We start from the raw sequence: 27,048 nt of genomic DNA, 5'->3' as shown, positions 1-27,048 counted from the left end.
AGGACTTCCTTTCCTCACAAGGCCCCCTTTATGCAGATATCATTCCTGCAGGGCCATAAAACACACAGGGGGAAGAGGAGGCGGAGGATGAGGATTTTGGCAGCATGGATGTAGAGGATAGCATACAGCAGTCTTCAAGGGATGGTTTTGATTCCCCAGAAACCCCAGGAGTTGTACGTGGTTGGGGAGAGGTTGCTCCTGCTGACAATGTCATCCTTAGTGACCCAGAGGACTCAGAAGCTCATGCCTCCTCCAACTTACGTTGCATGGGCTCCCTGATTCTGCAAAGCCTGCGAAAGTATCCGAGGAATCGTGCTATCAAGGAGAGGGATAATTACTGGTTGGCAACCCTTCTTGATCCACGTTACAAGGGTAAAGTTGCAGAGCTCATCCTGCCTTCGCAGAGGGAGCAGAGGATGAAACATCTTGAGATGGCCTTGAAAAAAAATGTGTGTACCGCCTTTCCAGACACTGGGAGGTCAACATTCTCCGGACGTGTTTCTGAGGCATTGTTCAGCCAAAGGAGGAGTGGTGGAGAAGACAGCCGGCTGACCGATGCCTTTAAACAGTTCTTTTGTTCTGAGCAGCACCCAGGGCTGTTAGGTTTAAGCAACCATCGGCAGCGTCTCCATCATATGGTGCATGATTATCTAGGCGCAAGAGCAGACTTGGAGACCTTTCCAGCTGAGCATCCACTGGCTTACTGGGTCTTGAGGATGGACCACTGGCCAGAACTTGCTCAATATGCAATGGAGCTACTGGCCTGTCCTGCTTCCAGCGTGCTTTCCGAACTGACATTCAGTGCTGCTGGAGGTTTTGTGACGGACAAAAGAGTGCGTCTGTCCACAGATTCTGTTGACCAGCTGACTTTTCTCAAAATTAACCAGTCCTGGATCAACAAGAGCTATCAGGCCCCTGATGCTGATGTAACTGATTGAATTTGCTAGGGGTCTGCCATCCCTTGAAGACTGCATATGCTGCCTATCCTATTCCTCTATCTTTATTCTGCTAGCTTTCAACAATGTTTTTCGTTTAGGTCACTACCAACCTCCAAGGCCTAATTTTTCTGCACTTGTATGACAGGTACATACAATTGAAATGTTGTGTGTCATTTTTTACAGCAGGCCCTGTCCCTGTGCCCTGCTAACTGGGAGGGGTTACGGTGTTCAGGCACCACCAACACCAAAGGCCCAATTTTGGGCACCTGTGTAGTACATGCAATTTCAAATTTGCATGGAATTCTTACCAGCAGGTCACGTTCCTGCACCCAGCAAGAGTAACTGCGAGGCCTTGGTTACAGTGTTCAGGCACCAACTATGACAAAGGCCCAATTTTTGGCACTTGTATAGCACATGCAATTTCAAATTTGTATGGATTTTTTAGCAGCAGGGCCCGTTCCTGCGCCCAGCAAGAGTAACTGCAAGGGGTTACGGTGTTCAGGCACCACCAACAAACAAGGCCCAATTTTTCTGCACCCGTATGAGAAGTACATGCGATTTGAAATTTGTATGTATATTTGTACATGACATTTTTTGCTTTAGAAATGTCAGTATTGCTGCAGCAGGCAACATGTATCGTAGAGATATACTACTTTACAGGCACATTCAGGAGACCCCCCAGGCACGATATTTGAAGGAATTTTTAATTTTTATAGTTTCACTTTTAGCCTCATTAAAATCAGTAAATCAGTGCTCCTTTAAAAACCATCATTTTTAAAAACTTTTTTTTCATTGCTACATGTTCCCCAGGTCAGTACCCGGTACCAGTACCCAGATCTGTGACTTCGAATAAATGTAAATATATACTGTTGAGATATATACGCTGAATTAAATATACCTGAGTGATAAATAACATAACCAGTTTTTAAATAATAGTGCTTGCTCAAATCAATCTGGAAACTGTATGATTGGTATGAGCTATTGGCGTGTTCCTTTATGATTTATATATATATATATATATATATATATTTTTTTTTTTGGATTGTATTGTTTTGTATGTTTTTGTCTTGTTATAAATTGTAAAAATGTCTTTCTCTCTCAATAAAAAATATGTGATTGAAAAAAAAAAAAAGTAATTGAACCTCGTATGTCCAATTGGCCATATGAAGTCAATGATGTCACAGGCATCCGTTATGTGCAGCTGGGGGTGAAACATCTCTTTGGCTTGGCAATGACAGCTGGCTTCTGGGTTCAGCCAAACATGAGTTCAGGCTGAACCCAAGCTCATCCCTTGGCAGGAAGTAGGGGAAGATTTTTATCAGGGACACAGACAGCGCTAAAAAACTGACAGGGCTTCTAGCTTTGCACCAGTGTAGAAACAAATGTTTTTACTGCTACCTATGTTACTATTGAAGGTTTACCCTCATTTCTTTCTGAAACAGTTGTCTCCCTAATAGAGCTCCAGATAGAAGTAAAACCCAACACTTAATTTACACTTTAATTTAACATTTTAATTACACTTTTTCAGTGTAATCTGCATACTTTATTCTTTTTTTGTGCATCTAGCCGAGTGCTGCTTTTTTACTAATCTTTCACAGACTGCTTACCTGCTGGGCTCAACCAAAAGATCATCAGGGGTAAGAGCTGTCCCTGCATCCGCCTCCTTCCTCAGTGCACGCTGTTCTAGTTTTTTCTCTGCACTAGAATAGGAAATAAGAAAATATTGGAAAATTGGCACTGTTAACTATATTCTGTAGTATTAGATCCAACGTCTCAAAGTATGATTATACACTATATCAGTGGTTCTCAACCACCAGGCCACGGCTCACTGCTGCCTTGTGGTCTCCTTCCTCCTGGGCCTTGTGAGTTAGCTGCAGACCCAGGGGAGGACTGGGCCAGGGGGCAGGGGGGCAATTGCCCCCCTGGGCCGCTCTGGTGCCCCATAAAAAGGCTGCACTGCTTCTGCCACAGACATGCCTAAAGGAATCCTGGTAGAGAGAAGTAAAAAGTCCCTGCCACTGACCTACGGAGTGCGGGTTGAAGACAAGAACAGAGCACAGGCCTCCCCCCCAGCATGGATGGTGTAAGCTGTGTCTGAGCAGAGGCCGGTTCCATGCCCCACTGGAGATTCTTCTCCTCCAGCCAGCCCTGACCGAGCTGTCCCAGCTCCCCCTAACCGCCCTCTGCTGGCCAGGTCGGGAAACCGGATTCAGCCGGTAAGTAGAGAGTATCTGGAGCAGGGCTTCAGCTTGGAATGGGGGTCAGGAGGATGACAGGAATAGGGAGAGTAGGGGGGGGGTGAGTCGCTGCACCATGGGCCTCTGGTTTCTACTTGCCCCCTGGGCCTAAAGTTGCCAGTTTGCCCCTGTGCAGACCCCTAACATCCCACAATGCCTCCTAGCTCTCATAGTGTCACCTAAACTTCCAAAGTGCTCCACAATGCCCCTTAACCTCTCACAGTGCCCCCAGGCCCCCTAGTATCTCTCAGTACCCAGAAGTCTCCCATAGTGCCTCACAGCCCTCCACAGTGCCCACTAGTTTGCTGCAGAGCTTCCAGATTGGTTGCTTAGGTTTGTCTTTGTATTTAATCATTTTGGTAACTCTTAGGAAGACAGTACAGAGATTGTATGATCAGATTACATAGAATATGGCCAGCATAAGTAATAACCCACTAGGCAGATTATTGTGATCACTCACCCTTCAGGAATATTGATGTATTTGTGAGGGACTAATCCTCGTGTCCCTGATAACTCCCCTCTCCACCAGTCCCCGGATGCTTTGCAGTGAAGAATTATTGTGTCCCCCTTCTTGAAAGACAGCTCCTGCGGTGTCCGTGCTGAATAGTCAAACTTTGCTGTGGCCTCCACTGTGTCCAGCTCTGGAAAGTACCAATGCATTAATGGAAAGTTGCTAACTTGACCATTGTTGGCATAAAATCTATAATAACATGAATGTACCTAGAGTGCTGACACCTCAATAGCCTTACTATGAACGTAAACAGCATATTTACTATTATATTGCATATTTATGCCACACAACGCATGACCAACAGTCCTGCACTGCACGGCAGGATAGCGAGTAGCGAAAGGGCACCCACAACCTGTAGCACTGGACAGTGAAGGAGAACGCTGACACCTGGGGGAGCGAGGAATTAGGTAAGTATTTGTACTTATTTCTCATCTCCCCTAGTCAAACAAATATTTAATCCATGCAGGGGGACCCCATTGCATGGGTGCATTTGAAAGTGGCTTTTTGGGTTTTAACCCTAATACTTAATGAATTCCCAACACTACATGCTAAAACAAACCTTATCCCTGAGCCTAAACCAAGCCCTTAATATTAATTTAATCTTTAAAGGTAACCCTAAAATTACTCGCAACACTTTATCCTAATCCTTGAACTATCCTTAAACTGTATTACCAATTTTTCAGTCGAATTTGAAAAAACCCTATTATAAGTTTGCTATGTGTTCTCATTTCTTACTGTTGGGCTCTGGGGTGTCCAAGCTACTATGAACAATAATAAAGTGAGCCTTTCCCCAAACAAAGGAGACAGACTGAGTTTCCTCTTGTTAACATACAGTACAATGCAGACGCCAAGCTTCTGGATCTTTAACCATTTGTTAGGAGATAGTGTTTAACCCTTTTACCGCTACTGCCATATGCCATATGGCAGCTGCAGCCGCCTGGAGTGTGTGTAAATCTGCAAAGCAGACTGTTGGCTGTCGGATGGAAGTGTTCGCTTCCACACGCCCTGGTAAGTGCCAGTCCATTAGCTTCAATCTGTGATCTGCATTCCATTAGATTCATTGGAGGACAGGTGAGACTCCAAAAACCCATCACATAGGGGACTTTTTTCCCCTATATGATGAAAAATAAAGTTTAGTGAAAAACGTAAAAAGCACTTAAAACCCCCTGAAAAAAATGTTACGCCCTCCCCCTGACCACACGCATGTACACGCACGTACAAATGTAAATACAGACCTTGGGGGCACCTATGGATGAAAACGTTGATTGCGATACACATCTTACATAAAGCCATGCATGCCAGAGCAATAATTCTAGGCCCATTTTTCATTGTTAACTCCAAAGTAATGAACTTTTGGAGCTTTTAATGCATCCCCTATAGAAAATTTAGGGTACCGAAGTTTGTTGCAGTTTTATGAGTGCAAGAAAATTTAAGCCTTGACAAATAATGTGGCAATATATTGCACTTGTTTGCCCTAAAATTAACTTTCTTTTTTCTCTAGGATATCTTCTTTCAGAAAATATATCATGTTTAACCAATCTTCAGGGCTAAAATAATTTTTTAAACAGGTGTGCAAGAAAAAAAAAAAAGGCTCTGCAAGAGAAAGTGTGAAATCTAGTTTACAACTGATAATGAGATCTGCCAGTACAGTACAGACAGGGTGAATTATGGAAAAAATGATCTCCTCAGCCCCCTCCTTAACACTGCATTACACAGATAAACTTCAGTTTTGGAGTTTTTCAGAAAAGGGCACGTAAAAACAGTAAGCAGCAATTTTAATTTTTTTTTTTTGCTACGTGAATGAGAACATGTAGCAAATATAAAGTCGGCTAGAAGTGAGAATACATCTTAACACTTAAAAAGAATTTCCAGTCTGTAAAAAAAAAAAAAAAAAGAAAAAGAAGAAAAATCAGCAGCTACAAATACTGTCCAGGGATCCTGCGATGTGGGAATCCCTAGCCAATTCGTCATCGGTTTTGGGTGCAGGCGCCGGCATCTCTAGTAAGGGAAACAGGAAACGAAGCCTTCAGCCTGTTTCCTACTACGCATGCGCAAAGACTTACCGTCCTCACTGACACCCATTTCTTGGTGCATCTCCTGGTCACTTTCTTCAATAGTGACTTCCAGGGCTAATGCGTCACTGCAAGAAAAATTGTAAAAATGATTTTAGGAGTAATAAAAAATAATATATTATTTATTCAGGCTGTAAAGCAAGCAAATAACTATGTGTGCACTATACTATAGCGATAGTGACTGGTCATGGTCACACACTCAACTCACCCAAATTCTTCATCCTCCTCCATCGTCATACATTTCTCATACACCGGACCCTCCAGTTCTGCTTGCCCGGGGAATATCCGTTCTTGATAAATAATAATAGTCTTTACAACCTCATTAACGTGAGCCTGAACGGATACTGGATCCTGCCCCTCTGGGATAGAAACCAACGTAGGGCCAAAGCACACGGCCAGGTTATAGGGGTCCATCATGTTCTCATCACTGTATTGCGACAAACTTGAAAAAACAGGGAAACAAAGATGTAGACCTGTCATTTAAGATCAACCGAGAAAGGATCAGTTCATCTAAAAAAATTGCTTTGAAGATACCGTAAATTATCTCTTGCAATGAATGGCTGGGTCAAGTTCCTATGGCTATTATGTGAAAACACCTTATTGTTGTGTCCAATACAAGGGATTTTTAATGAATTTTTACATGGCAAGCAATCCAGCAGGAGAAGTGAAACTACATGGTGATTTACAGTGTGTGTATATATATATATATATATATATATATATATATACACACACACACACACATACACACAAACACTTACATAGTTACATAGTAGTTGAGGTTGAATAAAGACAATAGTCCATCCAGTTCAACCTGTGTAGGTGTGTGTGGCTGTAATCATCTCACATAGCCCTGAATGTTCTGATCCTTGAGATTTACGTCTAAGAGTCTTTTTAAAGCCACCATACTTCCCGCAGAAACCACCTCTTGTGGTAGAGAATTCCACAATCTTGTAGCCCTAACAGTAAAGAACCCCCCACGTTGCCTGAGGTTAAATCTCTTCTCCTCTAATCGCATTGTATGCCCTCGAGTCCTCATGCAATCCCTTCGAATGAATAGCTGTTTTTCTATGCCGAGATCCCCATTGAGATATTTATAAATTGCTATCATGTCCCCCCTCAGGCGTCTCTTCTCCAGGGAGAATAAATCAAGCGATTGCAGACGCTCTTCATAATTAAGGTCCTCCAATCCCCTAATCAGTTTAGTTGTCCTTCTCTGGACTCTCTCCAGCTCCAATACATCCCTCCTGAGGACTATATTATATTACCAAAAGTATTGGGACACCTGCCTTTACACGAACACGAACTTTAATGGCATCCCGGTCTTATGCTGGCCATAGACTATACGAAAAATCGTTTGAACTCATTTTCGAAAAATGAACACTCCACCGTGAGAGCAGGCGATCGTGCCATCATGTAATGACCGAATTTTGATCGATAAATCGCTCATCGGACATAAATTAATCTGTTTTTCCTTCAATGTGTCACATATGCCTAGCCCTAGTGCAAAAAGTTTGGGTGAGAAACACATTAACCTTTCACTTTATCATTTGTTCGGCAGAATTTTCCAAACATTTCCTTCGATTTTTCAGCTCTGAAAAGGTTAAACCGAACTTCTATTTGTGCCCATTAACTGGATGAAAAAAGAACGAAATGACAGATTTTAAAATGATTTTTCGGCTAGTGTATGGCCAACATTAGCCTGTAGTGTTCAATATTGGGTTGGCCCACTCTTTGCAGCTATAATAGCTTCAACTCTTCTTCTGGGAAGGCTGGTTTAGGAGTGTGTATATGGGAATGTTTGCCCATTCTTCCAGAAGCGCACTTGTGAGGTTAGGTACTGATGTTAGGCGAGAAGGTCTGGCTCACAGTCTGCACACTAATTCATCGCAAAGGTGTTCTATCGGGTTTAGGTCAGGACTCTGTGCAGGTCAAGCTCCTCCACCCCAAATTCGCTCATCCATGTCTTTATGGACCTTGCTTTGTGCACTGGTCCAAATCATTTGGTGGAGGGAGGGGGGGGGGGGGTTATGGAGTGGGGCTGTTCTTCAGAAGTTGGGCTGGGCCCCTTAGTTTCAGTGAAGGGAACACTTAAGGCAAAGGCATACCAAGACATTTTGGACAATTTCATATTCCCAAATTTGTGGGAACAGTTTGGGGATGGCCCCTTCCTGTTCCAACATGACTGCGCACCAGTGCACAAAGCAAGATCCATAAAGACATGGATTTCTTAACCAGGTTATCCTAAGGAAGACGAGCTTGTGCCTCGTTGAAACGTCAAATAAAACCGTTATTGTGCATTCACCTTTCAAGGCCAGTGAGAGCTGCACTCTTTTTGTATATATATATATATATATATATATATATATATATATATATATATATATATATATATACACACACAGTATCTCACAAAAGTAAATACACCCCTCACTTTTTTGTAAATATTTTATTGTACCTTTTCATGTGACAACACTGAAGAAATTACACTTTGCTACAATGTAAAGTAATGAGTGTACAGCTTGTATAACAGTGTAAATTTGCTGCCCTCTAAAAACAACTTAACACACAGCCATTAATGTCTAAACCACTGGCAACAAAAGTGAGTACACTCCTAAGTAAAAATTTCCTAATTGGGCCCAAATAGCGATTTTCCCTCCCCAGTGTCATGTGACTTGTTAGTGTTACAAGGTCTCAGGTGTAAATGGGGAGCAGGTGTGTTAAATTTGGTGTTATCGCTCTCACTATCTCATACTGGTCACTGGAAGTTTAACATGGCACCTCATGGCAAAGAACTCTCTGAGGATCTGAAAAAAATAATTGTTGCTCTACATAAAGATGGCCTAGGCTATAAGAAGATTGCCAAGACCCTGAAACTGAGCTGCAGCACGTTTTCCAAGACCATACAGCGGTTTAACAGGACAGGTTCGACTCAGAACAGGCCTCGCCATGGTCGACCAAAGAAGTTGAGTGCACATGCTCAGCGTCATATCCAGAGGTTGTCTTTGGGAAATAGACGTATGAGTGTTGCCAGCATTGCTGCAGAGGTTAAAGGGGTGGGGGGTCAGCCTGTCAGTGCTCAGACCATACGCCGCACACTGCATCAAATTGGTCTGCATGGCTGTCATCCCAGAAGGCAGCCTCTTCTATAGATGATGCACAAGAAAGCCCGCAAACAGTTTGTTGAAGACAATCAGACAAAGGACATGGATTACTGGAACCATGTCCTGTGGTCTGACAAGATCAAGATAAACGTATTTGGTTTAGATGGTGTTTGGCGGCAACCAGGTGAGGAGTACAAAGACAAGTGTGTCTTGCCTACAGTCAGGCATGGTGGTGGGAGTGTCATGGTCTGGGGCTGCATGAGTGCTGCCGCCACTGGGGAGCTACAGTTCATTGAGGGAACCATGAATGCCAACATGTACTGTGACATACTGAAGCAGAGCATGATCCCCTCCCTTCGGAGACTGGGCCGCAGGACAGTATTCCAACAGGAAAATTACGCCAAACACACCTCCACAACAACCACTGCCTTGCTAAAGAAGCTGAGGGTAAAGGTGATGGACTGACCAAGCATGTCTCCAGACCTAAACCATATTGAGCATATAATAATAATAGAAAACCTCCATATACACAATCATATATCCACAGTTGATCCAGAGGAACGCAAAAAAAAAAAAAAACCCAAAAAACAATAAAATATGGTCCAATTCGCTGCATTGGGGGGAAAAACCCCCTTCTTGATTCCCCAGGAGGCATTTGAATATTCCCTGGATCAACTATCTCTCTGGTGTTATTATACAGTGTTCATTTTGGAATGATCTACTGAGCTGGCCAGAACCAGCTCTTGAAGGAGTAATTTCACATTTTCACAGCCCTTACTGTGAAGAAGCCTTTCTGTATGTGGAGGTTAAATCTCTTTTCCTCCAGGACGTAGAGAGTGCCCCCTTGTCTGTAATGACCTGAAAGTAAATAGCTCTACTCTACAGTTCACTAAATGGACCACCTATGGTATTTTTAGAACATGTCCATACTTTGCCTTTAGAACAGCATCAATTCTTCTAGGTACATTTACACACGGAATTTCAGCTAAAAGAAATCCCTACAGTTTTAGCCACATCACTTACTTGTGTCAAAGGATGTACCAGGCAGCTGGATCCTAGAAGAAATCTCATGTGCAAGGATGCCAGTCCTCTTCCTGGTGCTGAACATCTGGCACTGCAGGGATTAACAGTTTTGGGTCTTCAGGCAGAACAGCTCTACAGATAATCCGATGGGGACACCCCCACCCCTCCCTTCATCCTCCACCATTGTTACACTGCTTGTAACAAAATCTGTGAATGGGGGAGAGTCTAATCAGTCACATGATTCTTTCTGCCTTTAACAGATCATTTTACAGGCAGTGTAATCAATAAAAGAACATTTCATTGGGGTCGGAACATAGAGGGGGCATGTCTTTTTTGGATCAATTGTACTGCAGTTCCGTCTGAGGACCCTGAAGCTGTTAACCCCTGCAGCACCAAAAGTTCCTTTCCAGGAAGAGGACCAGCATCACTGCACAGGAGAGTTTTCCAGGATCCAGCTGCCTGCACAATATGAGACATTACAGGTAAGTGATGGGACTAAATTAGAAGGGATTTTATTTAAATTTAAATTTCACCTTTTAGGATGTCCACAGGTTTTTTCAAACATTCAAGAGAACCAACAATAGTTTTTGGTGAATTTGTGCAGTCTCAGTTTCCTCTGGCTCTTCATGTACTCCCAAATAGACTCCATGGTGTTGAGATCACGGCTTTGTAGGCAGGGCCGGTGCTAGACTATTTTGCACCCTAGGCAAGACTAGCTACTTGCACCCCCCAAAAAAACACTGTACACATTGCCCCCCTTCCTGCACATAATGCCCTCCCCTGTACCCTACACCGCCCTTCCTGTATACACTGCCCTCTTTAATCCTACACCTCCCTTCCTGTACACACTGCCCCCCCTCCCTGCACACACTTCCTCCCTTTAACGCTACACCCCCTTCCTGCACACACTGCCTCCCTTTAATGCTACATCCCCTTTAACCCTACACCACCTTCCTATACACACTGCACCCCTTTAACCCTACACCCCCCTTCCTGTACACGCTGCCCCCTCTCTAGAGGTGACATCCACCGGGGATGAGGAGGTGACAGGAGAGGAATGTGGCACTGGTCATGGCTGCGCCCTAGGCGGGTGCCTAGTTCGCCTACTGGTAGCACCGGCCCTGTCTGTAGGAGCCATCCATTTCTACCAGGACTCCTTTTTCTTTTCTCTGAAGACAGTTCCTAATGACTTTGACTGCATATTGTATGCTGCTGCAGAATTGATGTGGGACCAATCAGATCTGTTGGTGTTGCATGATAGATAGGTAATCTGCCTGTACTTTTCAACATTGAAAAGACCATTAACTATGATCAAAATTCCAACTTTGTGCAAAAATGCAGCCCTGAACTTGTCAGGAATGTGCACAATGCTTCATTTTTGCTTGCACACACTTATCCCTTTACAGCTCTCCAGGCCTCTGGTGATCAAACTGCCTTCTGTTAAAGCCAGATTTTTCAAATTTGGACTCATCAGTCCAGAGCACCTGCTGCTATTTTTCTGCCCACCAGTGTTTTACGTGCGTAGGCGAGTCACTTAGTCTTTTCCAGGTCGAAGGTATGGCTTTTTAGCCACGAGTCTTCCATGAACCTTCTGACCAGAAATCTCTGGACTGTAGATGGGTGTACCACTTTGCCACAGAAGTGTGAGCTGATGGTACCACTGGACATCTTACAATTGCAATATGATGTGTCTTTCATCTGCTCCACTAAGTGGTACGGTACGGTTCAATTCAGTACGGTACGGTTCGGAACGGTACACCTTGCGTTTCCACTGCCAATAGTACCCTTTCATGATAGGCGTGGTGTAGCAGGAAAGCTTTGATAGACGATTCTCTGTCAACCAATCAAAGTTCTGTAGAGTGTAGCTCCACCCTGTTGGTATGGTACTAATGTTCTTGGTACCCCAACGAAAGGGTCCCAAAAAAGTGGTACGGTATGGTTCGGAATTAGGGTACCATTCACAATGGAAACGGCATAAATAGTGTACCGTACCGAACTGTACCAGAAAGCTCAGTGGAAATGAGCCATAAGTTTCCTTAGCCGACCACTGCGTTTTTAGTCCTCAGTGTTGCCTGTTTCTTTGTGCTTCTGCAAACGTGCTTGCACAGCACATCTCGGAGTACCTGTCTTCCTTTAAATTTCTGCTTGTGAGAGAATCTTTTTTATGTAATGAGTCCACCCTGTGTCTTGTGCTGTGCTCAGTCTTGCTGCTTTTTTTAACTGTCTTCAGCGACTTCAAATTGTTAGGAGAGCATGACTTTTCCTCACCCAGTCTCATTCCTTCTAAACAGGTAATTCTTTTTTGGCAGAACGTTATTGTGTACAGATTTGCCGGAAGTTGATGCTTTTATGCGGATATGCTGAATATGCTCATAGGCTCACGCTGCTCACAGGTGAGTCAGCTTCAATGGCATGAACTCCTCCATGCAGTGTGCTTGCCCAGCCGCAGCTGTAACGATCTGACGGTGAATATGCTGATGTGCACATGTTTACTTACGCTTGTAAGTGCAATTCCTGCCTAATAAATGGTGTTTTATGATATCTACATTATGAGAAGTGTTCAGAGGGGTAACTAGAACCTTCAAGCCTGGGGCTCTTCTCACTGATCCTGGGGCCCTTTGCTCTCGTTGCGGGACCCTTTCACAAGGTGGGCTCCCTTCCTGCCATCTTGGGGCCTCCCCACGGTGGTGGAATGCAAGTTCCCGGTCACAAGCGTGACCTTTGCGATCCTGGAAGTTCACCCACTGGTGTCAGTAGTTTTTATTTTTTGGTATTTTAATTGTTTTTTTTTATCATTTTATTTTTTTACAATGTTACTGACTATGACTCTGTCCATTCAGAAAAGGAAGGAGCTGGTAAATTACATATTTACCGACCCCTTCCTGGTTCTCTATTGTGACACATCCCCTGCAGCAGCCGGCAGGAGAGGGGAGGGAGCAGGGGAGCACACAGGGGCCCAAAGACAGCAGAATACAAGTAAACCGGATAGGAGGAGTGGCGGGGGCAGCATACAGAGGAACCAATCTCCTCCGTTTTCCTCCTGCAGCTACAGGAGGAAAAAAGAGGACAGTGATTTCTCTACATGCTGCCCCCGCCGCGCCTCCTATCCAGGTGTACAGGGGAGCCGCACAGGAACTCTGGAGCATGGGGCCCGGTTGCAATTGCAACCCCTGTAGTTACGCCCTTGGAAGTGTTTATCTTTCTATGATTTGCATTATTATATTTGCCTGCTCTACATCTGCCATATGTCTGAGGAGTAGTGCTGATTAACAGTATATGGATGTGCAAGGAGAGCTGGTATTGTGGTCGATCAATTTTAGCGTTTATTGACCACTCTGAATAAGGGGGACGGTGGACATGGCAAGTGCCCATCGTGCCTTTACTGTGGTGTGGGGACACTGGTGATTACAGAGGAGAAGGAGAGGGAGAAGATTGAGAAGTCCCCCTTAAAGGAGACTGGCACATGATCTCACTGTGGACTATTCTTTATATAATCTCTTTCTGGACATTTTTTTTTTCCATTTTATTTTGTTGAATAGCTTCACCTTATTTAGAGATTATCTAATTTTTCTCACTTCTGATAATCAAAAAATTTTTTTACTTGCATTGACTGTTTTTTAGGTTGGTTTCTATTTACATTTTGTTTTTCACATACACAATAGCCCAACACTTATTACTTACAGTTATTCATTAGAGAGGATATCCTCTTTTGTGTTTGCTGCTTATATAAATATATATATATTTTTTTTTTTTTTAGAACATTTTGCACACTTTCCACTATTTGGATAATTATTTTTGATGAAGCCTACATGTTATCTTGTTGATCACAAATGGATAGTATAACTGTTTAATCATGCATTGGACAATATGGCTGCAAAATCCTTAATTGTGTGTATTGTGGGAACGGTGAGCAGAGTGGAGTAATACCCTTGAAACCATTCTGCCACAGGAATTGGGGCAACGGCACCTTGGTCCAAAAGGCCTGAGAGTTCTCAATGACATCTGGTAATCTGTACGGTGGTACAGGAAGGTTGGAGTAAAGAAACCAAGGAGGGGGCAGGAAGCAAAACTCTAGTTTGTAGCCCTGGAAAAACCACCTCCTGTGCTGGTACTAGAAGAGATTGTACCCTGGACTGGCCTACAGTTTTGTTTGTCAAAGTCCAATCCTTCTGTAGGCAGCAGTATACCCAAAAATGTAGGACTTGTGTCCTGCAATCATCAGATTGAGAGATTTTTTTCTCATTGATACTCCTTACAAGTCCCATGAGTGCCCACACAATTTCTAATGTGTCTGCATGGGCATCTGGGCCCTTTTTTACATGGTTTCCACACTGCAATCCATTTTCATCTGGATACCTTTGATTTGCCAATACAGATATAAAAATACTACATATCTCTACTTTGGATCTGTAAAATATACAAACCCGATTCCAAAAAAGTTGGGACACTGTACAAATTGTGAATAAAAACAGAATACAATGATGTGGAAGTTTCAAATTTCAATATTTTATTCAGAATACAACATAGATGACATATCAAAGGTTTAAACTGAGAAAATGTCTAATTTTAAGGGAAAAATAAGTTGATTTTAAATTTCATGGCATCAACACATCTCAAAAAAGTTGGGACAAGGCCATGTTTACCACTGTGTGGCATCCCCTCTTCTTTTTATAACAGTCTGCAAACATCTGGGTACTGAGGAGACAAGTTGCTCATGTTTAGGAATAGGAATGTTGTCCCATTCTTATCTAATACAGGCTTCTAGTTGCTCAACTGTCTTAGGTCTTCTTTGTCGCATCTTCCTCTTTATGATGCGCCAAATGTTTTATATGGGTGAAAGATCTGGACTGCAGGCTGGCCATTTCAGTACCGGATCCTTCCTCTACACAGCCATGATGTTGTAATTGATGCAGTATGTGGTCTGGCATTGTCATGTTGGAAAATGCAAGGTCTTCCCTGAAAGAGACGTTGTCTGGATGGGAGCATATGTTCTAAAATTTGGATATACCTTTCAGCATTGATGGTACCTTTCCAGATGTGTAAGCTGCCCATGCCACACGCACTCATGCAACCCCATACCATCAGAGATGCAGGATTCTGAACTGAGCGCTGATAACAACTTGGGTTGTCCTTGTCCTCTTTAGTCCAGATGACATGGCGTCCAAGTTTTCCAAAAATAACTTCAAATTTTGATTCGTCTGAGCACAGAACAGTTTTCCACTTTGCCACAGTCCATTTTAAATGAGCCTTGGCCCAGAAAAAACACCTGCACTTCTGGATCATGTTTAGATATGGCTTATTTTTTGGCCTATAGCGTTTTAGCCGGTAACTGCTAATGTTTTCTGAAAGTATTCCTGAGCCCATGTTGCGATTCCCATTACAATAGCATTCCTGTATGTGATGCAGTGCCATCTAAGGGCCAGAAGATCACGGGCATCCAGTATGGTTTTCCGGCCTTGACCCTTACGCACAGAGATTGTTCCAGATTCTCTGAATCTTTGGATGATATAACTTCAGATGATGATAACTTCAAACTCTTTGCAATTTTTCTCTGAGAAACTCCTTTCTGATATTTCTCCAATATTTTTCTCTGTAGCATTGGGGGAATTGGTGATCCTCTGCCCATCTTGACTTCTGAGAGACACTGCCATGCTGAGAGGCTCTTTTTATACCCAATCATGTTGCCAATTGACCTAATAAGTTGCAAATTGGTCCTCCAGCTCTTCCATATATGTACATTTAACTTTTCCGGCCTCTTATTGCTACCTGTCCCAACTTTTTTGGAATGTGTAGCTCTCATGAAATCCAAAATGTGCCAATATTTGGCATGACATTTCAAAATGTCTCACTTTCAACATTTGATATGTTATCTATATTATATTGTGACTAAAATATAAGTTTATGCGATTTGTAAATTAGTCCATTCCTTTTTTACTCACAATTTGTACAGTGTCCCAACTTTTTTGCATTTTGGTTTGTATAAAGCCAGTTAATTTTCATTGTTAGCTGATGGAATTATCTCTGCAATCAATAAAGGCATGATCACCATGTAACCACACTTAGAATAAGTGTTCTATTGCACAGTAGTGATCTCTTTATGGTCTAATGATAAAGAGTAGTCAATAATCCACTGAAGTATGGCAGGCCTTAATTGCATGCCAAGTGCCCTGGGGAAGGAGGAAAGGGGTAATATATGTGCATGTGCATCTCTAATGCCTTAAAAAGCAAAGTATGCTACTTTTAAGCTGCCAGTGAATTATGTTTTGTCATTGCATTAATAAAATTCAGTTAAAACAATCAGTAAACACACAACAGAATTTGTATTTTTTTTCCTTTTCCTAAATGATGTTATATTCACTTGCAAGGTGGCTTTAAACATTTTGGAAAAAATGACTACTGAAAAAAGAGTAAATTCCAACTCTTCTTAAACATCATAGCCTTCCACCCCTCCCTTTATGTTCTTATATAACCTTTTATGTAGCTGCTGATTTTATGTAGCACCTGCACATACTGTATCAGAAGATTTTAGTTGAAATTAATGTTGACAGGGTCCCACAGGAGTTCTCACTTTGAAGCCTTGTTGTAGCTTATTTTAGAAACCTTTAAATAAAAGTAAGGTTATCCAAAGATAAGAAAATAAACTAGTTAAGCTAAAGGTGAGTTCTCTGTAAAGGACAGATGTCCATCACCTTAGGACTATAGGAAAAAGCCGAGGACTCCCAGCGAGAGGGAGGGTTATACGGGAGGCACCTAGGTGGAATTTTCTCAAGTCACCTGAAGGTAAGAGCCTGTAACCCAAGGTCTATGATAACTCAGCCTGTGTCTTCTACTATATGACTAAGATAGTTAATTTCATGTCTTTCCTTAATTGTTTACAATGCCTTCCTAATATGCCCCTAAGGTGTGATAAATATTTGTAACTGGATATTTGACTCCCCTTGCCCTATATTCTGGAAGCTTCTCCTTGAAGCAGGAGGGAGAAATCAAACACCTAGCTTAGAAAGCCCGGACCACACAAAAACAATAGATTACTACTCCACTGACTACAATAAAGCTAAAAACTAGAGGAGGGCATTATATCCAGGACTAATATCTCCAGAGATCAGGCGGGTCCATGCCCAGTGACAACAACTGTGCTCCAATCAACAATGCTAATGCTTATGCTCCCTGAGGAGCCTGCAGGAGCGCTAGTCAAAAAAAATAAAATAAAAAAGACATTTAAAACTTGGGTTTTAAATTCTGTTCTCCATTCAGTTAAAATTAATTAGCACAATATGTACAGTGCCTTGCAAAAGTATTCAGCACCCTTGAACTTTGCAACCTTTTGCCACATTTCAGGCTTCAAACATAAAGATATAAAACTGTATTTTTTTGTGAAGAATCAACAACAAGTGGGACACAATCATGAAGTGGAATGAAATTTATTGGATATTTCGAACTTTGTTAACAAATAAAAAACTGAAAAAAAAGGCACTGTACGTGTGTTTGCAGGGCTGGGAATAACTCAGACACCTATAATTGTCAGTGTGGAGTGACAGCTTACTGGGATAGCTCAGGTGGATTTGGACTAGAATAGAAACCTGCCTAAGCTCATTCCTGATGATTATTTCCTATGATTGTCGGCTCCATCTACTGGCCATAATGTGGTATTTTCCTGAAACACATCAATAGAATCAAATATTACATTATGGACAATAGATGGAGCTGATGATGATAAGGGATCATCATGTTCCAAACAATATGGCGATCATTTGCTTGCTTAATTCCTTCGTACAGCAAATTTTTGTAATACATAGACCCCCTTATTGTACATATTATTATTATAATTAGACATTTCACATTATTATCATTATTATAAGAATTAAAAGATGATAAATGAACAACCCTTCCACGCTATGGAAAGTTTTTTTCTGAAGCCTGAAATGTGGCAAAAGGTTGTAAAGTTCAAGGGGGCCGAATACTTTCGCAAGGCACTGTAGGTATGGTGCTGCTAGGACATTTAAGAAACATACCACCTTAATAATACAAGAAAGCTTGTTCTATATTATTTCTTAAACTTTGTGTACTGTACTCCAAACTGCAATCCCTGAATTCAACCATGGTACAGAAAAAATCTATTCATGTTCAAACCCAGCCACCTAAATAAATTCTGTTTTTTTGCAGCCATTTTGCTTTGAACACTTTGCAATTTAATGTTGTGCAGAGTTCCTTAACTAGCCATGGCGGTGTGTACTCCTGGGTTACTTACTGGTTTAGAAAGGCAAAGAGGTATCGTAGTACAAGTGTGATAGTGATGGGCAGCTGTAGCACCAGCTTCTTTAGGTGAACTACTCTATCTTGTGTCTCCAGCTCTGCGGAGGAAGAAGGACAGTGAAATGACACATTATCTAAGTCATACCTACATATATAAAGAATGTAGAAAATTACATGTATAAACCTATATTAATATATCAACATAAGCACTAGGTCCCCCTGGCAAAGTACCCCCTCCCCATGTCAAGGGCACGTGGCCTGGTTTGGTTCAAGAAGGGGGGTGGGCGGAAAGCTCCTCCTCCTTTCCAGGACAGACAGGCTGCATGGTGAGATAAAGGTCTGGTAAGGATTTGGAGGGGGGAGGGATGGAATGCATCCATCTACACTCTATAGCAGTGATGGCGAACCTTGGCACCCCAGATGTTTTGGAACTACATTTCCCATGATACTCCGCTACACCGCATGAGCATCATGGGAAATGTAGTTCCAAAACATCTGGGGTGCCAAGGTTTGCCATCACTGCTCTATAGCATGGATGGAGGAATCTGTTAGATTTTGTGTGCTGAACAATAAAAAAAAAAAATCTAAGAGTATATGGCCAGCCTATACACCAGTAAGGCCTGCTCAGTAATGTGTAATTAACAAATTTGGTTGCTCCCATAAATATACTACAAACACACTTAAGTACACTTACTGGTACACTTATTTTAGCAAGTATTTATATTTAACTGATTGCACTGGCATATGTAGTAAAAACCCTAAAAAAAGAGCATACTAACAAGAATATTCTGCAACCAGTACAATGTATCATATATCAGCTTGATGAATGGCAGCAGATCTTGGACAGATTACTATGGGTCATGGTACATCATTGTTCTTTGCATCATATCATTAAATGGTCAGTCCACCCAAAACTGGTATTTTGTTTTTTGATGGGTTTGAATTACTCATCGCCTTCCTATAGCCCTCTTGGACTCCTGTGGTGAACTTTCCGACTTAAGTTCCCAAGTTTCGGTCCATGCCAGTGAGTGAGTCAGTTCAATAGCATCTATTAAGAATCTCTAGTCTATGCAGTAAAAAAGGTCTCCTTTTTACTCATTCAAATATAATATAAAAGGATGTGCACTCACGGAGACAGCACAGCAGATCATGAAACATTTCATTTGGAAACAGTGGCTTTTCCAGGCCTCTGAAGTACAATTTAAGAACCCCGGCTACAGAATCCACATCATTTCCAGTGTAGTTGGAGTCCAGCCGGTCCTCACCTGGCAGGAAAAAAAAGAGAACACCATGTTAAATGAGAAATCTAATTAGGATAAAGTTCCAGTAAACTTGCATATTGTAAGGTTTTGTGCACTTAAAGCTTTACAACAGGCATGTCCAACCTGTGGCCCGGGGGCCACATGCGGCCCGGAACCCCAGGCAATGCGGCCCACTGCCCCCTGACAAATTTTTTTTCCGGGAGAGGAAGGAAATCGGGTTGGGGGCATGGCCACAGCGGCTTCCAACTAATGGTAGGCAGAGGCTTCCTTGGAGGGGAGGGGGGAGGCGAACATGTGCAGTGTTTCTGACTTTACCACCATGACCACTTCAAATCCCTGAAGTGGTCATGTTGGTTAGAGTGTTCCTTTAATATCTCTCAGAAGAAGTATACCTCTGTATAATGATTCCATTTCATTTGATCATCTTCTGGTTGTGTTAAATTAGTGCAGGGGGGGGGGGGTGCGGCGGTGCGGGAAGGGCGCGGCGGCATTTTATTACTTATATACCTTAACTATAGTATATATTTTATATGCGGCCCGAGAAAATTTCTCTACACTCATTGTGGCCCAGAGAAGCCAAAAGGTTGGACACCCATGGTTTACAAGGTTACAAATCAGGGGCTAGTAGGTTGGAGACATTTTATTTATTGCAGGCTGAAGAAAGATATGAAACCCACTACAAGGAAAAGAAGAGAAGTAATGGTGCACAACGGGACCAGATATATGACCAATGGACACAAAGAATGACAGCTGACACAAGGATTCTTGGACACATGGAATGACCAATGGACTCAGGGAGCCTCATTAGGCAAAACAAATACTGGCGGTTCACATGAAATGACCACTGGACACATGGAGCACACACTGTACACATGGATAGACTTGCACTGTACACAGAAACAGACTCCACTGGCACAAGGACAGACCACCATATTGCAAACAGAAACAGACTACAACCAGACAGAAGGACAGACCACACAGGAACTAACTAAGGTCTAAGGAGTGAAATCAGTACTAGACACAGAGAGCAACTACCACTGGGCACAGGGACATACTACCACTGGACATAAGGAAAGACCTTCACTGAATACAGGCATCAACCACCAATAGATATATGGACAGTTCAACATTGGACACAGGGAGCAAGCACTACCTGACACAGAGCATCCACCACTGGATGCATGGAGCGAACACCACTGGACACATGAACAGACCACCACTGGACAAAGGGATTGACCACCTCAGGACACAGGGAGCAACCACTACTGGCTGCAAGGACTGACCACAGCTACATCCAGGGATGGACCACTACTAAAAATAATGAGATAAGGTATGCACTCCAAATACAACAAAGTGGCAAGTAACAGCTTAGAGCAATGGACTCTCATTGTACTGGTGTGATTTGCACCATGTTGATAATATTATAATAGATTATGAAAATGCAAGTCATGGAAAAGTCAAAAGGAAAAGTAAAAAGAGAGCTACACAAAACATGGTTAGACAAATTGACAACACTGACAAACACAAAAAAGCATGGTATTTATTAGGGAAAGTGCATCATAGAAGAATTAAATGGCCACCACTACCACAACAGGTACAAAGTCACTGCAATTCAAATCTCAAACTGCGCACCACCACAGCTATCGAAGAAGGACCAGTATTATAGCAAGGAAGGAACTAACAAGGTAGCTAGGAAATGACCACCACAGAAACACTACAATTAGTGAGTGATAACCAGATTAACTACTAAATATGCAAGAAATTACACCACTTTTACACACTCTGACTGTAGTCTGGCAGTGAATGCCAACACTATAGATCAGTGGTGGTGAACCTGGCACCCCAGAGGTTTTCCTATGATGCTCATGCACTCTGCAGTGTAGTTGAGTATCAAGGGAAATGTAGTTCCAAAACATCTGGGGTGCCAAGGTTCGCCATCACTGCTATAGATCAACACCATGATGATCATCACCATAGCCAATCACTGACTCCCCTAGACCCAGAGAGTTATCCTAACTGTAGCCACCGAGTGAGCCCAACTGTAGCCACCTCTAGACCCAGGGAGTGATTGGCCCCATAGCCACCTCTAAAACCCAGAGAGTGATTAGCACCGTAACCACCTCTAGACCCAGAGAGTGATTAGCCCCATAGTCACCTCTAGACCCAGAGAGTGATTAGCACCATAGCCACCTCTGGACCCAGACAGTGATCCCAACCATAGCCACCTCTAAACCCAGAAAAAGATTAGCACCATAACCACCTCTAGACCCAGAGAGTGATCCAAAATGTAGTCACCTATAAACCTGAAGAGACAACCCAACTATAGCCACTTCTAGACCCAGAGTGTGAACCCAACCATAGCCCCCTCTAGACCTACAGTGTAATCCCCAACATAACCATCTCTAGACCCAGATTTCCCAGACAAGTGTCACTATACCACAAGCAAACAAAATTAAAAAATACATACAATATTTCTTTTGCAGACCAAAGCAATGCTAATAAGCCTTACTGAATGTTATTTTTACGCAATTTATCAGAGCATGAGTTCCTTCCTGTTATCACAGCAGTGCCTTGCAATGGAATTACTGGCAGGAAGTATGTAAACTATAAGAGAGAAGTATCTTTCCCCACAATCACACTTATATTTAACATATCTTCAGTTCTGATAATCAGCTGTAACTGATGTTTCACGCGGGTCACATATTTGTTTACTGGTCCCTAAAATACACTATTATCATGAACACAGTCACATATGGCAAATGAACGCTTTATCAATATGCCAAAATCATACTTATTATGTAATAATAATATCTTGCCGCTACTACTAAACTCTTCTCAGCAGTCCTATAATACAAAAAAAAAGTTCCATTCTAGTTATACACTGCTCATGAAAATTAAAGAAAATTAAAAGAAAACTTTTTAATCAGAGTATAGCATCAGGCCAACTACTGGTAGCATTAGGCGGTACCTGGACCCTATAGAGGTTACACAGGTAGTCCATCTCCTCCAGGATGGCACATCAATATGTGCCATTGCCAGAAGTCTCCCAGCACAGCATTGTGTCTCCCAGCACAGTCTCAAGAGCATGGAGGAGATTCCAGGGGACAGGCAGTTACTCTAGGAGAGCTGGACAGGGCTGTGGAAGGTCCCTAACCCATCAGCAGGACCGGTATATGCTCCTTTGTGCAAGAAGGAACAGGATGAGCATTGCCAGAGCCCTACAAAATGACTTCCAACAGGCCACTGGTGTGAATGTCTCTGACCAAACAATTATAAACAGACTTTATGAGGGTGGCCTGAGGGCCCAATGTCCTCTATTGGGCCCTGTGCTCACTGCCCAGCACTGTGGAGCTCGATTGGCATTTGTCATTAAACACCAGAATTGGCAAGTCCCCCACTGGCGCCCTGTGCTTTTCACAGATAAGAGCAGGTTAACCCTGAGCACATGAGACAGACGTGAAATGGTCTATAGAAGCCATGGAGAACATTATGCTGCCTGTAACATCGTTCAGCATGACCAGTTTGGTGGTAGGTCAGTGATGGTCTAGAAAGGCATATATATGGAGGGACGCACAAACTTCTACAGGCTAGACAATGGCACCCTGACTGCCATTAGGTATCAGGATGAAATCCTTGGACCCATTGTCAGACCCTACACTGGTGCAGTGGGTCCTGGGTTCCTCCTGGTGCAGGACAATGCCCAGCCTCATGTTGTGAGAGTATGCAGCCAGTTCCTAGAGGATGAAGGAATTGATACCATTGAATGGCCCCCACACTCGCCTGACCAACATCCAATAGAACTCCTCTGGAACTATAGGTTTTGGTCCATCCAACGCTGTCAGGTTGCACCTTAGTCTGTTCAGGAGCTCAGTGATGCCCTGGTCCAGATCTTGGAGGAAATATGCCAAGACACCATCCGTCATCTCATTAGTAGTATGCCCTGACGTTGTCAGGCATGCATACAAGCACATGGGGGGCCATAAAAACTACTGAGTACCATTTTGAGTTGCTGCAATGAAATTTCAGCAAAATGGACTAGCCTGCTGCATAATTTTTTCACTTTGTGTTTTGGGGTGTCTTTGAATTCAGTCCTCTTTAGGTTGATCATTTTAATTTCCATCAAACGATGTGGCATGATTTAGTTCCTAACACATCACCCAGTCCATATCAGTATAGATATCCAGAATGATATTTTTTCTCATTTAGATCTGATTTCAAAGTTTTCAAAGTGTTCCTTTAATTTTTTTGAGCAGTGTATATGAACACTGATTGATTCCTGTACTCCTCTGAGGGTGGCCTTCTATGTCAATCCTGGCATGGGCTCAACACTGTCCAAAAAAATACAGTTCTACATTTTAATTCTAATATAAGGCCCTTTATAGGCTGGCTCCATCAGTCTTTAGGTTACCAACCAGAATCTTCATTCCATCTCTCAGCCATACCACCAGGGCTTCACATGTACTACATCCACAGAGCTCACTACTCCTAACTAAAACCTGTTGTGACTGAAATATACTGTATATGATTTTTTCTAAACAACATATCACTCTGTATGATGTATATTGTATACTGTATATCTATATACCTATATTAATAACGAATAATTTTTGATTGAATGAACAGCAAAATCTGATTTAATCAGCAAGTGCAAATACATAGTGGCCCATATAGCGAAATTGTAACGTGTAGAGTTATTCACTTTCAGGTAATTAAAAGGTCAAGGGGGCACCCTTTATGTCTGGAGGATAAGAGATTAACCTTCACATACAGAAAGGCTTCTTCACAGTAAGAGTTGTGAAAATGTGGAATATAACTAGTTCTAGCCAGCTTAAAAAAGAGCTGGATACATTCCTAAATGCACAAAACATAACTGGATATTAACATTTATAGGTGTGAACAGCAGAGATTGTTAATCCTAGGAATATCTGATTGCCTCCAGTGGGATCAGGAAGGAATTTATTTTTACCCCGCTGTAGCAAATTGGACCACATTTTATATAGTGTTTTTTCCCTTCCTCTAGATCAACTGTGGGTAAAAAATTCTGTATTTGGAGGTTTTCTATTTATTCCATTCATTTATTTTTTTTATTGGTTGAATTAGATGGATTTGGGACTTTTTAAAATCTAACTAACTATGTTACTATGTAACTTTGTGAAATAAAGAAACACCTCTCCCAGAAATCTTACTGTTTGAAAGGTAAAGAAGTATATAGAGGATTTCCTTTAATATAAGGATCATTTATGAAAAGAGCAAAACAGAAGTACACAGACTATTTACCACTAGTAAATCAACCCCTATGTATCTGCAAAATTAGGATGAAGCACTTAGCCCAAGGAGCATCTAACACTGTGCACTAAATTGATTAAGCTCAGTAAATGAAAGTCTATGCATATGTTAATGAACTCGATGGACCGGTTCATAAATTCAGGAAAGGAAGTGATGCAACAGGAAGTAGGGGAAGGGCAAAAGGATTTGAAACACAGCCCTGTGCTCAAGACAAAGGAGCAGTACCGATTGTTTTGCAAGACTCCAAGAAGCAAAGAGCAGTCTGGAGATATAGCCAGGAAGAGCCAAGTTAATGTTTAGTGTATACCCATTGCATACATTTTCTGTGCTAATTTTCTGAGAAGGACATATTGTTTGGGCATATGTAAACTACATGCATATTTTGTGATACTTTGTATACCAATGAATTGTTTTTCCTGCAATTGTATGTACAGCATTTTTTTTGTTTAGTTAAACACATTAATATACTACAGAGGTTTTTTTACTTGCTTTTATCGCAGAAGACAAAGCAAAATATCCATACACCTCAGAGAAAATATCAGATGCAAACAATGTCTGCCTGTCAAGAAAGTGAGGTATAAAGTTAAAGAAGAGAAAATATGAACGTAGGGCTGGCATGACAGTTAAAGGGGCTTTGATCTAGGGGAGTTTCTATGTGTTTGAAGAAAAAAGAGTTGTCAGAGACTTACTCCATTGGTGTCCAGGTTAGGAACGGATGGGGCCGCAGGGAGGAAGGGCTGACAGGGGATCTTTAGTTGGAAGAAAGATTGCTTTGGGTGAAAACTTCACTGCTGCCTGCCCTTCTTTTACTTTATGGTGCTTTTGTGTTTTTGGGTTGTTTGTGTGTTTTTTTGTTTTTTTTGTGAGTTTAGCCTGGAATGGGGGTCGGAAGGAGGCTGGGAAGTGGTAGAGAAGGAGGGGGGCCGAGTTGCTGCGCCATGAACCTCTGGCTTTTATTTGCCCTCTGGGCTGAAAGTTGCCAGTCAGCCCCAGATGCCAGCTGCTACCTGTCAAGAGGGCGATGTAGGTTATTTGTACCCTCAGCACAGAACATCATGCATATGAACATCAATCTACAGAGTGCAGGTGGGAAGAGGTTCAGTAGGTCTCAGGGAAAATATGAAAATAGACATGGTTGGCCACACTCTGGACTTTGGACTCCTTCCACTTGCCCCTGTGCCTCCTCAGTCCCCCCCGAGCCCCCCCCCTAAAAAAAAAGTTCTGCATGCTTTTTTTATACTTACCATTCCCAGCAGTCTTCAGATTTGATGCCGCAGGCTCCTAATTCGGCTGGGCAGTGCTCAGTGACACATCATTGACAACCCACACTCACAGTATGTCCTTACCTTCTGGGTTGAGTTAATGCCACCCAGAAATCTGAGGATATCTTGTAGGGAAAAACATTACTGATAGGGGGGCACTGGCTGTCGGATACTAAATATATTGAAAATAAAGCTCAGGACTGTCCTAAACCCAATTTTTTAACTCAACTGTTGATATTATATAAATCGTCATAATAACCTAATGAAGGTAAACTTATCAACCTACCTATCAACTGTACTATGATGTCAATATCCATTAGGACTGAATTCACAAAGTTAACACATTAGGATAAGTATCCTTATTAGTGTTGAGCGAACACGGACTGTATTATTCGTGTTCGTACCGAATAATTGGATTTTTTGTACCCGAACACGGACACGGACACTTTACTGTATGTTCGGGTAAAAATCCGTGTTCGGTCGTTTTATTTCCGGGTTTTGCATGCTTTGGCGCTCTTTTCATGGCGGGCTTTCAACAGCCAATCAACAATCGTTTAACTGGTGTGCCTTAAGCCATCCCAGCCATGCCTGCAAATGTCTCAGTAGCTGTGATTGGCCGTCTGAAGCATGTGACCAAGTCTTTATAAGTTCGAGGCAGCCGCAGCGGCGTCATTATGCTGCTTAGATTCAGGGACAGAGCACACATCAACGTGCTGGCTGCTGATTAGGGAAAGATAGGCAGGAAAAAACCATTTGTGTCCGGATAGAATTGAGGGACAGGTCGGAGTGTTTAGGCAGGGCGAGTTGTAGGCATTTTAGGGATAGAGTCTGCTGAATTATATAGGGTCAGTGTCTTCTACAAACTACAATCGATATTGCTGTGTGGGGGGTGGGGTGAATCTGCACTCAATCCTGATCTACGATCTCTTCTCAATCCTGTTAGGGACAGAGTCTGCTGAATTTTAGGGAAACTGTGTTCTACAAACTACAATCGATATTGCTGTGTGGTGTGGGATTGGAGATAGGCAGGTGTCAGTGATCCACATCCATTTTTCTGTGTGTGAGCTGCAGTGAACACAATCTTTTTGGGCTGCAGTGAA

General features: G+C 42.4%; 1 protein-coding gene across 3 annotated transcripts in view; it reads right to left on the bottom strand.

Annotated features, from left to right (window-relative positions):
• Positions 1-27,048, bottom strand: part of ARHGAP4 (Rho GTPase activating protein 4) — a 349,436-nt gene that overhangs the window by 22,635 nt on the left and 299,753 nt on the right. For 2 of the 3 annotated variants that reach the window (XM_082262605.1, XM_082262606.1), the window contains exons 15-20: positions 19,269-19,403; positions 18,134-18,236; positions 5,967-6,200; positions 5,750-5,826; positions 3,636-3,816; positions 2,546-2,638 (exon numbers count right to left, since the gene is read on the bottom strand). In XM_082262605.1, coding sequence (XP_082118731.1) covers positions 2,546-2,638; positions 3,636-3,816; positions 5,750-5,826; positions 5,967-6,200; positions 18,134-18,236; positions 19,269-19,403 — 823 coding nt within the window. The remainder of the gene's footprint in view (positions 1-2,545; positions 2,639-3,635; positions 3,817-5,749; positions 5,827-5,966; positions 6,201-18,133; positions 18,237-19,268; positions 19,404-27,048) is intronic. The other variant, XM_082262607.1, reaches the window with a different exon arrangement.

Source organism: Pelophylax lessonae (genome assembly GCF_965119305.1).
Source record: "Pelophylax lessonae genome assembly, chromosome: 7".
NCBI lineage: Eukaryota > Metazoa > Chordata > Amphibia > Anura > Ranidae > Pelophylax > Pelophylax lessonae.
The sequence above is the reverse complement of the archived record's forward strand: the minus strand, read 5'-3'. Positions and strand labels throughout refer to the sequence as shown.